The 11,308-nt window shown below is 37.9% G+C and overlaps 4 protein-coding genes across 4 annotated transcripts; 2 read left to right on the top strand and 2 right to left on the bottom strand.

Annotated features, from left to right (window-relative positions):
- The first annotated feature begins 239 nt into the window (after positions 1-239).
- Positions 240-2,117, top strand: LOC144199766 (chymotrypsin-like protease CTRL-1). The gene is made up of 7 exons (XM_077721614.1): positions 240-374; positions 521-624; positions 706-785; positions 1,189-1,270; positions 1,376-1,556; positions 1,649-1,779; positions 1,860-2,117. The coding sequence occupies exons 1-7, from the start codon at positions 329-331 to the stop codon at positions 2,019-2,021; spliced, it is 786 nt and encodes a 261-aa protein (XP_077577740.1). The 5' UTR covers positions 240-328; the 3' UTR covers positions 2,022-2,117.
- Positions 2,118-2,158: 41 nt separating this feature from the next.
- On the bottom strand, positions 2,159-4,476 carry lin37 (lin-37 DREAM MuvB core complex component). The gene is made up of 9 exons (XM_077721617.1): positions 4,143-4,476; positions 3,928-4,003; positions 3,802-3,852; positions 3,632-3,661; positions 3,472-3,557; positions 3,189-3,352; positions 2,972-3,103; positions 2,801-2,874; positions 2,159-2,723 (listed from the first exon to the last, which is right to left on the bottom strand). Exons 1-9 carry the CDS (start codon positions 4,174-4,176, stop codon positions 2,636-2,638), a joined length of 735 nt encoding a protein of 244 aa, XP_077577743.1. The 5' UTR covers positions 4,177-4,476; the 3' UTR covers positions 2,159-2,635.
- Positions 4,477-4,580: 104 nt separating this feature from the next.
- proser3 (proline and serine rich 3) lies at positions 4,581-9,127 on the top strand. Its single transcript, XM_077721583.1, has 13 exons — positions 4,581-4,651; positions 5,082-5,210; positions 5,292-5,458; positions 5,545-5,696; positions 5,789-5,886; positions 6,154-6,233; positions 6,324-6,457; positions 6,641-6,858; positions 7,113-7,843; positions 8,117-8,285; positions 8,477-8,633; positions 8,771-8,852; positions 8,977-9,127. The coding sequence occupies exons 2-13, from the start codon at positions 5,148-5,150 to the stop codon at positions 9,014-9,016; spliced, it is 2,091 nt and encodes a 696-aa protein (XP_077577709.1). The 5' UTR covers positions 4,581-4,651; positions 5,082-5,147; the 3' UTR covers positions 9,017-9,127.
- hspb6 (heat shock protein, alpha-crystallin-related, b6) lies at positions 9,087-10,251 on the bottom strand. The gene is made up of 4 exons (XM_077721618.1): positions 10,166-10,251; positions 9,927-10,089; positions 9,517-9,639; positions 9,087-9,431 (listed from the first exon to the last, which is right to left on the bottom strand). The coding sequence occupies exons 1-4, from the start codon at positions 10,240-10,242 to the stop codon at positions 9,267-9,269; spliced, it is 528 nt and encodes a 175-aa protein (XP_077577744.1). The 5' UTR covers positions 10,243-10,251; the 3' UTR covers positions 9,087-9,266.
- Between the last annotated feature and the right edge of the window lie 1,057 nt (positions 10,252-11,308).

Raw genomic sequence — 11,308 nt, 5'->3', positions numbered from 1 at the left:
AAATATACAGTAATGGCAGTGGGGCCTTCAATTTTCATAGCCTGTCCAGTTCTGTATCCACATTAATGGATTCAAGCTCCCCAAACAGCTATCCTGAATATGGATGGATGGACAGAAAGATGGATATTCATTCCTTAATGTGAAAAAATTCCAAGTCTGAGCCCTTTTGAAAAAATTCCAAATGCTTATCTACAGGTGTACCGTTCCCAGTCCTATCACGCCCGAACACATGGAGCTCATGGTCAGTCTGTTGCAGCCGGACACTTATAAAAGCAAGCATCCCACAAGTCAGAAGATCACGGACGTGACTCACAACCCAGGCATAGCCATGTTGTTGTTCATCGCTTGTTTTGCGCTTGTTGCCTCCGCAATGGGTGAGTCACATGCACTCATTCACCCATTACATGACACTTGGTTCAGGTTGTGAAACTGAATTTTAATTGTTGCGAATTATAGCAAAATGTACCATTTTTCTTTGTTTATTTGAGATATTTTATGCAAAAATGTATATGCATCTCAGGGTGTGGACAGCCTGCAATCTCTCCACAAGTCAGCGGCTACAATAAAATTGTCAATGGTGAGAATGCTGTGCCTGGATCCTGGCCGTGGCAGGTCTCACTTCAGGTATGAGATGAAACAGCCTTGCAATTCTGACTGATTCACATTCAATTATTGCCACTGAAATTTACACAACCTCTTTCTTAGGATGGCAGGGGCTTCCACTTCTGTGGTGGATCTCTGGTTAATCAGTACTGGGTTGTTACTGCTGCTCATTGCCGTGTGTCGTAAGTGTTTTTATGTAAAAATATAGTGGTCAATTCCGTCTCGTGTTTAGTACTGTTATCTTAATTTAAAATGAGCACTAATCTTATTGCACTATCTGGGGGATCAAAGGGTAAAAATAACCAATGACTTGTGGTCTAGTTTAGAACCTTTTTTCTCTCCGCCACTCATAAAAATACAGTATCAATTTGGAAACTATAAGACGCAGAAATTTAGTCAACTTGTTAGGCATTATTGGTAAGGAATTGGATTTATAACTGCCCCACATACCCACTTATAGTGTACCAAAATCATCATTTGACAGTGTCAAGCTCAATAGAAGAGTGAAGGAAAATGTATCCAAACACATTAATTTTTCAAGTAGTGCTTACATTCTCATCCTCCATTATTCTCTATTTTCTGCAGTCCCAGAAGCCACCGTGTGATCTTGGGTGAGCACGATCGTCAGTCTAACAGCGAGCCAATTCAGGTCAAGACAATCTCTAGGGTAAGTTCCACAAGGATACAATCTGTTAGGTATATAAATGTGTGCATACAGCAAGAATAATATGTCCCGGGTTGCAAAGATGTTGATTTTGATGTTCTCCTACAGGCCATTACGCATCCCTACTACAACACCCAGAACTTTAACAATGACATCACCCTTCTGAAGCTGTCCTCTCCAGCTCAAATAACTAGGACTGTGTCTCCTGTGTGCATGGCTAGCTCCAGCACCAGCATCCCCTCCGGAACCAGATGTGTCACCACGGGATGGGGCAGGACCGGCCACACCTGTAGGTCCAAAACCCAAATACAGTGATCATAGGGGCATTATGGAAATTGTTAAACTCCAAATGAAAAACATGTCCATGCTTGCTGTTCACAGCAAGTCCTCGTTACCTGCAGCAGACCTCCTTGCCTTTGCTCAGCCCAGCTCAGTGCAAGCAGTACTGGGGTTACAACAAAATCACTGATGCTATGATCTGTGCCGGTGCTTCCGGAGTCTCCTCTTGCCAGGTTTAAAACTAAGTCAAAGTAATTCTTTCTTTTTATTACAGTACTGATCAGTGGCTCGCCATTTTTATGCCTTTTCTTAGGGTGATTCTGGTGGACCTATGGTGTGCCAGGTTGGTGGCGCTTGGAACCTTGTGGGTATCGTGTCCTGGGGCACCCCCAACTGCAATACACGCACCCCTGCCGTGTATGCCCGTGTGTCGTACCTACGCAGCTGGGTTGACATGACCATCGCCTCCAATTAAAACTGCAAATCGTTTTTGGAAAATTGATTCCAGAGTCTGTGACCATTATTTTCATGGTCATTACGGTTTCCAATAAACTAACATCGTTGCATAAAACTTTCAAGTTTCACAAGTGTAATGAATTTCTGACATCTGAATTCAATGTATATATAGTTTTTTTATTGGAATGTGTTTATTCATTGTTCCATGATTATTGTGCGCTGTAAAAATGTTTTTTTTTACACAGAGACCCTAACATTTATCAAAAAAGGAGTGTAGAGCTTTTCTCTGGATTAAATATTAAAATTACACAGCAATACACCTAAACAAATTGACGTTGTCCAAAATTATCTTTTTTTGTTGTTGCATTACACGAATTTGATTATGGAAAGAAAAAACAATTGGGTCATTCTAAAAATGCTGAGAAGTTAGAATATTAGGCATTAATTGGGACTAAGTTGGACCATATATCATATATCTAAGATCACAAATTGATTTGCCATTGCAATTACTCTTGTACAGTGCATCTTTTTATCAAACTCATATGTTTACAGATTACACCAAAAAACTGAAAATAGGCCGAGCTGTTCCAACACTTTTATAAAGATGAATGAGAAAACTTGAAAAGTCCTCTATTAATGATCATAAAAGTCCTTCATCTCCTTTAAGATCTTGATGCTCTCACTGTATCGCAACTGGTTCTTGTTGGAACATTCCTTCCATCTGTGGGGGAAAAAAAGTTTCCTTTTAGTGTATAATATTTCATTAACTGATATAATTTAATACTGTGATTCACATACTTTTGTCTGATTTTTTTCCATCGCTCCATGTGGTCAGATATGAAGGAACCTGACACAGGTACAGACTCTGTTAACTACGAAGAGAGAAAACAGTCCTATTAGTCAATAGGAAAAGAAAAAAAAAAGTTTACCTCCTTATTTATAACACATAAAAACAATTATATGGAGAACCTGGGTGACTACTGGTTTTTCAGTTGGTGGGATCCTAAGGTTGACTGGTTCACCAGACGGGCTGATGGGAGACATAGTTGGGGGAGGTAGTCTGCATACAATTTGCTCTTTGCCATTAATCATGTCTGTGGCCTGCAAATAGAAGTTGAATCATAAGATTTGTACATCGTTTACAGTAACTAAAGGTATTTTTTTAATATAGGCGATTGGGCCTTACCTCTTCTTCTAGCATGACTTGTGGCGATATTGGAGATACTTCTATGGGCTCTCGGACAGATGGATTATTTCTCATCCATGAACGACAAATAGGATACAGAGGTGTGCTGGGATTGAATTGAGCCAAATCCACACTTCGGTCAAATAACTTAATAATGTAAGCATCTGGGAAATGGGCAGAAAGAGAACTTCTCAAGATAGATATAACAATGATAATATTCCAAGTAAAATGGAATTCCAAACAAGGTCAAATTCGTCTTCTTTGGAAGGCAGAAATGCTGTACTTTGTCTGTGGGTATTGCTCTCAGATATGCTTTCATCCATTTCCTTGCGCCTTTTCCGACGATGTTGTGTGAATCTCGCCGATGGCCTAGAAATTAAAAAGATATTAAAGGAACACACAAGAATTTTGTTTGGAGCTGAGAGGCAAAATATATTTATTACCGTTTTCCAGCAGACAATGGGGACAAATCCCTATAAATCAGGGAAAATAAGAGATAAAATGATGACAACTATATTTTGGTGAAAACAAATTGAAAATATATGCAAATAACCAACTTCACCAGCCCCCTCTACACAAAATCAATACTCAAATAAATACAATTGGCACTTACTTGGTAATGGAGTCAGCTGACATTTTTCCAGTCTCACACTCATTTTGCTCCCTGTTCAAAATTTAATTATATTAATTATAGAAAACAGATCACACCAGGAATCAACTTATATCCCAATCAGATCACCTTTCGTTTTCACTTTTTTCCACCAGTCCTTTTAAAAGAGAATCCAGTCTGTTGCGTGCGTCTCCTGTTTCCACATCTACAGATACAAATATTTCATAAATCTACATACAAATACATTAAAATAACATAAGCAAAGACTAACTTAATCAGTAATTACTATATTTAGGTGAAGTTCAGGGTTATAAAGTGTAACAAAACATAATCCAACATCTTACCAGGCTTTTCGATTTTAATCTTGACGTGATGCATGGCCTATTTATGGCAATATTTATCTTAAAATAAAAATGAGTTAATGTAGAACGCGTTTCAAAACGGGAAGAGCTTATTTTTCCACACAGCTAGCCAGTATTGACATAAACTTGAATCAACAAACGTGATCGGCTACTCAACGAAGTGTATACGGGCAGAACAAAGACGAAATCCTCACGCCGTTTCCAGTTGATTGGCATTAATATTATTTTTCATCATATTTATATGATAAAGAAATATAAAGAAGAGCATTTAGCTATAGCCTTCAAAAAGACTTTCCTCTTCCGCGCGCTGCCTTGTTCCCATTTGCCGATTGGTGTTTCACAATAAATAATCCTTATTTCTATTGGCCAAAAACTCTGTCAATCATAACAAAACGCACACGTATTGGATAATCGTTATGACGCACAGAATGACCGGTAGTTTCTTTTCCCTTGTTGTGAAAAACAAAACAGCATTGCTATTGGAGTTGTGTGTAAGTTGAATTTGTTGCATATTATTGTTTTCCTAAGGTTTGAACCCATTTTCTGTGTTTTACAACAAATGTAGTCACTGGTAAATGTGTTTAGAGTACTTTTTGAGCACGTGAACCTTTCGAATAGTACTGAATATTTATTACCAAACCTAATGGACTTCTATAGTCTGATACATTCTTAGGCTAAACACATTTGTGAGGCTAATTTATTTTATTTTAGAACACAATATTTCATCTAATCCAGGTAAGTGAAATAGAACACGTGGTTTATGTCGCAAATTAATTCGATTTTAACTTGGGGAATGAATGGTGGGGTTGGTGTATTACTTAGAGAGCATCTTGAAAGTGAGAGGTTTTTGTCCAATGACTGACTCAAAACACCATTTGATGAATGATTGTTATCTGACTTTCCCCTTTGTTAATTACACAGACATAATTAAATGGCCGCGATCCTGTGGAGATCAGCCAAATTGCATCCGAGCCTGGAGCTTCTACAATGAGGAAGACAACTTTCAGCCAAGTCCGCACCAAGGTTTTGCCGAACAAAAGGAACAAGCAGGTACAACTGAGTTATGACCTAACAAAACAAAGCCCACTGCAATTTGTGGTAATTCAAACCATCTTGTTTTGTTCTTTATAGAGTTTGATTCCTGTACGGTCATATCAACAACACATTCCACAAGTGCACACATCTGACAACAATAGAGCTTCGTTATTTACAAATTCTGGGCCTTCTACTGACCATGTTTCTCCTCCAACTACCGTTTCCTCTCAGACAGGAATGAACCAGGATTCAGCATTGGGGAAGTAAGACAAAACCCAAGCTATGAAATAATAATCATTAACAAAATTGTGTCACTTTATTATGTAAAACTACACATTTACGCTCACAGATACATTGATCGATTTCGCTATGGACAACCGTTGAGTCGAGAGGATCGCCAGCAGCTTTCCTCTGAATTTGAAGAGGAGAGGATTCCTTTGTGGTGGATGTCTTCCTCATCTTTGCCTCATAGTTCAACACCAACAATATCACCACACAAAGGTATATTTCAACATTTTGCTCAACTGCTCATGTTTATCCAGTATCAAAATATCTCTTAAATAGTTTTGTATCATTATTGTCTGATCTGAAAGATGACCACAACCATGCAATCTCCAGTCCAGCAAGATGCCAATTTGAAGATGACTTTAATTCTTCACCACGCAATAAAGAATATGACATGAATGCATATGTAAGTTAACAGGGGATCAACAACAATTTAGCTTTTCTTTTCACAAATTTCCGATCCTAATTTGCGTGGTTGCTTTTCTATCTACAATAAAATTAGAGTAGAATTGAAAATATCACTTATACTTTTACATTTCAGAACTATACTTACATGAACAATATTTGCACAAAGAGTAGACGGAACATTGTTTTCTTTTCTGCCTACAATTATGACTTTTACTTAAAATGTCATAAGTTCTCACTTTGTATTTAAATGTCTTTTGAAATTTAGATTCCTTCAGACACATCTCAATGTGAGTTTGAGGAAACAGAAATAAATCACCTTCAAGAAAGAGCCAGCAAGCTATTGCAGTAAGTGTTTTCAAATTAGCTAATGCCAAACAATAGTATTTCATCAATTATTTGATCAACATGCATTTCAACTTGTGCCTTATCTTACAGAGACACTATTCTCAGCAATGGATCAATTCCAGTTCGTTCCGACAGACAGGGAAGTTCAAATTGGTGTTCTCCAGTCAATATAAATGAAAGAGTGCAAGGACGTTTGATAAACACGTCAATAAAATCGACAGCAGGTAAGACATTAGTTGTATAACTAGTTTTGTCACATTCAGTTTATTCAGTGTGTTTGTACAGGATAAACATGTGTATTCTACGTCTGTGGAGTCTATTGGGATTTATTGCTGATTTAGAGATTTGTAAATAAACTTCCCATTGTTAATTGTTCTCATCTGCTGTGTGTTTTGTGACCATTCCAGGAATGACCAAACTGGACTCTGCTCCAACAGTGCCCATCCAAAGATACACTGTCCCGTCTGTATTGACACCTTCACACCCGGAACAGGACATCCTTACCCAATGGCGTTTAAGAAGAAAAATGGAGCAAGCGCAGCAAGACTCCAAAATTTTTACCTCTTCATTCAGCAATCGAGGCCCCGGTCTAATCACGTCATCAATATATGGACAGCCTTACATGGTAGGAATTATAGTGGGATGTAATGTTGTCTAAATCCAAATACATGATTTTGAAAATCAATTTTACACGTTTGGAATTAGAACCCTCCATCGTTTTTATTATTTTCTTTTACTGAAATACATTTCTCTCTATTCTAACTATTATAACAAGTACTGCCAGTCAATTGCTTGAATAAACAGTCATGTTGATACTGTGTACTGTTGAATTTGAATCAGTTTTAAAAGTAACTCTCTTTTTGTTTGTATCACCCATAGCAACAGCCATGTATTCCACACCCTGAACCTTTAGAAGGAGCTTTTGCTGAGCCCAAAATAGTCCAAGGACTTCAAACCTCCACTTCTTTCCCCAAGCCCATTGCTGTCTCTGAAAAATTAGTCTCCCAGCCTCATTCCATTGCCCACGTTCCTGCACATATGCATCTGCTTTGTGATATTCTTCCTTGTCCCACACCGTCCTCACATGCTGGCATGTTCCAAAGAAATCCACATAACCTGGAAGAGATTTGTACTAAAGGAAACAACAGCTCTGGAAACGTAATGTACATCGATGAGCCTCCTCACAGATACATTCCATCATCCCCTCCTGCTCCTTCTCAACATACAGATGTACCTTGTACTGTCAGGTCATCAGATGGAGGTCATCCTTCTCGACTTAGAGAAGTCGGCAGTCCATCAAGACTTTTAGAAAGAGACATTTCTCCGAGACATAGAGAAGGTGGCAGTGCATCAAGAGCTTCAGAAGGAGGCAGTTCATCAAGAGCTTTTGAAGGTGGCAGTCCGTCCCAACTTGCAAAAATCGACCATTCTTCAAATTTCATTGAAGAACCAAATCTTTCAAGATGTATAGAAGAACAAAGTCAGATTAGACCAGCAGATGAGAATCCAAGAATGGCAAATGAGATGGCTGTAAAAGAAAAAGCCCCAAATAATCAAATGAGAGAAAGTAAAACAGCAAGGATTATTAGAAAAAAGAAGAAATCCACAAGGTACAACAAGAATTCACACACACGCAGCACCTGCAATGCTCTGATTCAAGTAGAGTACAAAAATTGTTATCCATCTCTAACTTAACCCATTACATGATGTAGTATAATGAAGTAGTATGTAGTAGTAGTCAAACCTTCAGCCCAAAATTTAATTAAAGGGCTATACAAGATAATTTCAGGTAAATTTGTGCACATTTTTTGTATTGCCCTAACCCATTTTCATGAAAAAAAGAGTTGTTCTCAGAAATTACAGTAATGTGACATTTCCTGCAGGTCTACAAAATGCACTGAAGATTCCGATGGCCCTAACGCCACAAGTTCTGCACATCAGAAGCTTCTCAAAAAGACCAAGAATCGAGAAGATCAGCGGAAGCCAGAAACACACAAAGATACAGGCAATCATGCACCACTATCATCTGCAATCCAATGTGCTCTAGGACAGGTCCGTCTGTACACAACTTTATTAAGTGTACCAAAGCATACCATGCATTCAAGTCATTCTCCACCAAAATTGACTACCAAATAGAAAAAAATGTACCGCTGAAAACAATAACTTTAGTGATAACTATAAATGACAGGGGGGCCACCAGAGAGATATAAATGAATAAACCATGTTTGAATTGGATCTGGCAGGTTGTTTCAGAGGTCCTGTTCACCCCAGTGGCTTCTTCTCCACAAGATGCAGTTGTCCCATCACTCCATACTCTTCCACAACCAAAACCTTTACGTCCTTCTTGCACCACCCACGCCTCACTGGAAGTCATGTCCCAGCTGCTGCGAAAGGCTGAAGGTGAGTTTCAGGGGTGCTTCTCTTCTGTATATTGCTCAACAAAACACAGAGCCCCAACAAGTAACTCGTGTTTGTTATGAGTGAGATGAATTTGGAGTAAAATATTTTCTTGTTGAATTTCCCCATTTTTTTTTTAGATTCTGACGAGAAAGAATTCGAAGATGACCCGTTACTAAAAGTTCTTCGAAAACAAAGAAAAAACGTTCAAGAGCAAATCAGGTAACATTCTCAGTCACATCTATAAATAGTCATTAATTCATGATTTTTATTTTATTTTATTTTTATTGCCTGATTTTTTTTAGTCATTTCTCTTCCTTTTTCTTCTTCTTTTCATTCTTTCTAGTGAAGTCAATTTTATGTTGCACAATATCTTGGATCAATAAGAAGATACTCCCACCTCATGTAGTTACTCATGACATTTTTAAAATTTTCGATTTTGTATGTAATTTATTGACATTTATGAAGTAAATAGAATAAAAAGTTCATAATCACAACATTGCTTAAAATCAAAATGGTCTTCAAATGGTGATGTTAATATTTACAAATTAAAATATGATGGAAGATTGACATGTAATAATACCATTATTTACAAATCTCAAAAACCATGCCATATTAGAACATAACAAAAAGATTTCATGAGAAAGGCTGTGATGGGACCATCTCTGTTTGCAGTATGGGTGCAGTTATGATTAGAACACCATCTGGAGAAACTGCTGATTCTAAAGCCAGGGTGTCCACTCCCTTTGGAATTCGATAGCGACGGTTAAATTGCCGTGTTGTCATCCCCGGACTATCTTTCTAAAATAAGGAATGATATGTTTAGTCACACATTCCATTGTTCATTGCTCAAAATGCATCAAAGTACATCACACGCAATACCAACCTTTCTTTCTTCATGCCTTCCTTGTACCTCTACAAAATCTCCAATGACTTTGACCAGCAGATCCTTTGGGTTAAAATGTTTGACATCCACTTGAACTGTAAATCCACTCTCGTCACAAGTTGCCTGTTAACATATGGAAAATTGTATTATTTGATCAATCCTGTCAAGATAGCATCAATGCGATCACAATCTAAAAGTATATACATGAAAATTCTTCACGATATGCATACATCAGCATTTACGTTCAAACATTGAAATATTTCTTATTTATAAACTATTGTACTTGAGATACAACACATTAAAGTCTCAGCCTGTATTTAATGATCGTCTTTAAAGCCTGCACATAATTAGATGGATCATTTATCTTATGCAACCATGTTAATCCCAATTAAGTAAATAAACAGATTCACCTCTGCAGCGCTAGTACTATCAATCTCTGGAATTAGCAGTTGGGGTGTCCAGTTATATTGTCCATAAGTCCCATTGAGACGGGGAAAAAGTGGAGGTAAAACCTTCTCCCATTGGATGCCATCAATGGGTATTGTGGGTGGTAAGATGAAATCCATATTGAATCTGAGAAGAAAAGTACATGGAAAACAACTCAGAAAGTAGCCGTGTGAGCAAAATTAATTTAGGGGCCATAACCTACCTTCTTCTCAAAAGTATGGGGATACCAAGTGTCCCTCGTGGCTGTGAGTAGCTTTGTGATTCGGGGCTGCTGAGCATAGCTGGGTTATATAGTGGAGTTGCATAATGAGTTGGGAATTCGTAGGGACACCTTGCTTCTGTTATGTTCTGTGCATGCGTACCCTTGGGATTCTGTTCGTGCAGCAGGACACTGTTTTAGGACTGTGGCAGCTGTCACCGCGTTATTAGGGAATGAATGGGCTCATTGTGTATCTAGATTGTATCCAACTATTTGTTCAGGAGGGGTTAATTGCACTGTTGTCATGAAGTAATTGTTGAGGTTCAGTCATCAGACCAATCATTTACTAAATGTCGGTTTACAAAATGGACATACCTAAAAATAAGTTCAAAAGATGTGGTGGTGATTGAATGTGTCTGACAAATAAGCCAGAGAGAGAGAGAAAGAGAGAGGGACAGTGACAGACGGTATGGATGCTTCAAACACATGCCACTGCAATTTGGCTTCCAGTAAGTTTCCCCCTTTATGTCCTCAATTAAGTCAAAACATTCCTCTATAATTAAGAAAATCCCACCTTGTTTTCATAACATAAACTTGTCTTAGGAAGTATAAATGTACTTTTGTGGATGACATTTTGTATCAGTCATCCTTTGTAACGGATGTCCCATGTTGATGGATAGTGGACACGTGCATAGTTTCCCTGTGTATTTTAACTAAATTCCTTCAAATGTGCTCATTTGAGGAAGTATCAAGCGGCCGATGTACGAGTCTTATTCATAGAACAGGTGTTGTGGTAGTTAGTCACAGAAGACAAATCATATTGAAAACACATTAACAACAAAAGGCATTCAATCTATTATGAATGGCCACAATAGATTGGTCGTCTATTGCTGTCTGGCCCTAATAGCCAAAGAATTAACCCTTGTATAATCCAAATTACTGTCCAATGTTTCTAGGTGAAGGCAGTGACTGATTCAGCAATTGATCCTATAGTGACATTTTGTTTTGAAATATGTATATTTGAATAGTGAATGGATTTATATTCTGCTCTAAGCACATCAGGTACAATGTATATCCAAAATAGGACCTGACTCTTCATTATCAAGTATGTCACTGTCCTTGAAAGTACAGAACGTTCTAAATCAT

Source organism: Stigmatopora nigra, chromosome 7 (assembly GCF_051989575.1).
Source record: "Stigmatopora nigra isolate UIUO_SnigA chromosome 7, RoL_Snig_1.1, whole genome shotgun sequence".
NCBI lineage: Eukaryota > Metazoa > Chordata > Actinopteri > Syngnathiformes > Syngnathidae > Stigmatopora > Stigmatopora nigra.
The sequence above is the reverse complement of the archived record's forward strand: the minus strand, read 5'-3'. Positions and strand labels throughout refer to the sequence as shown.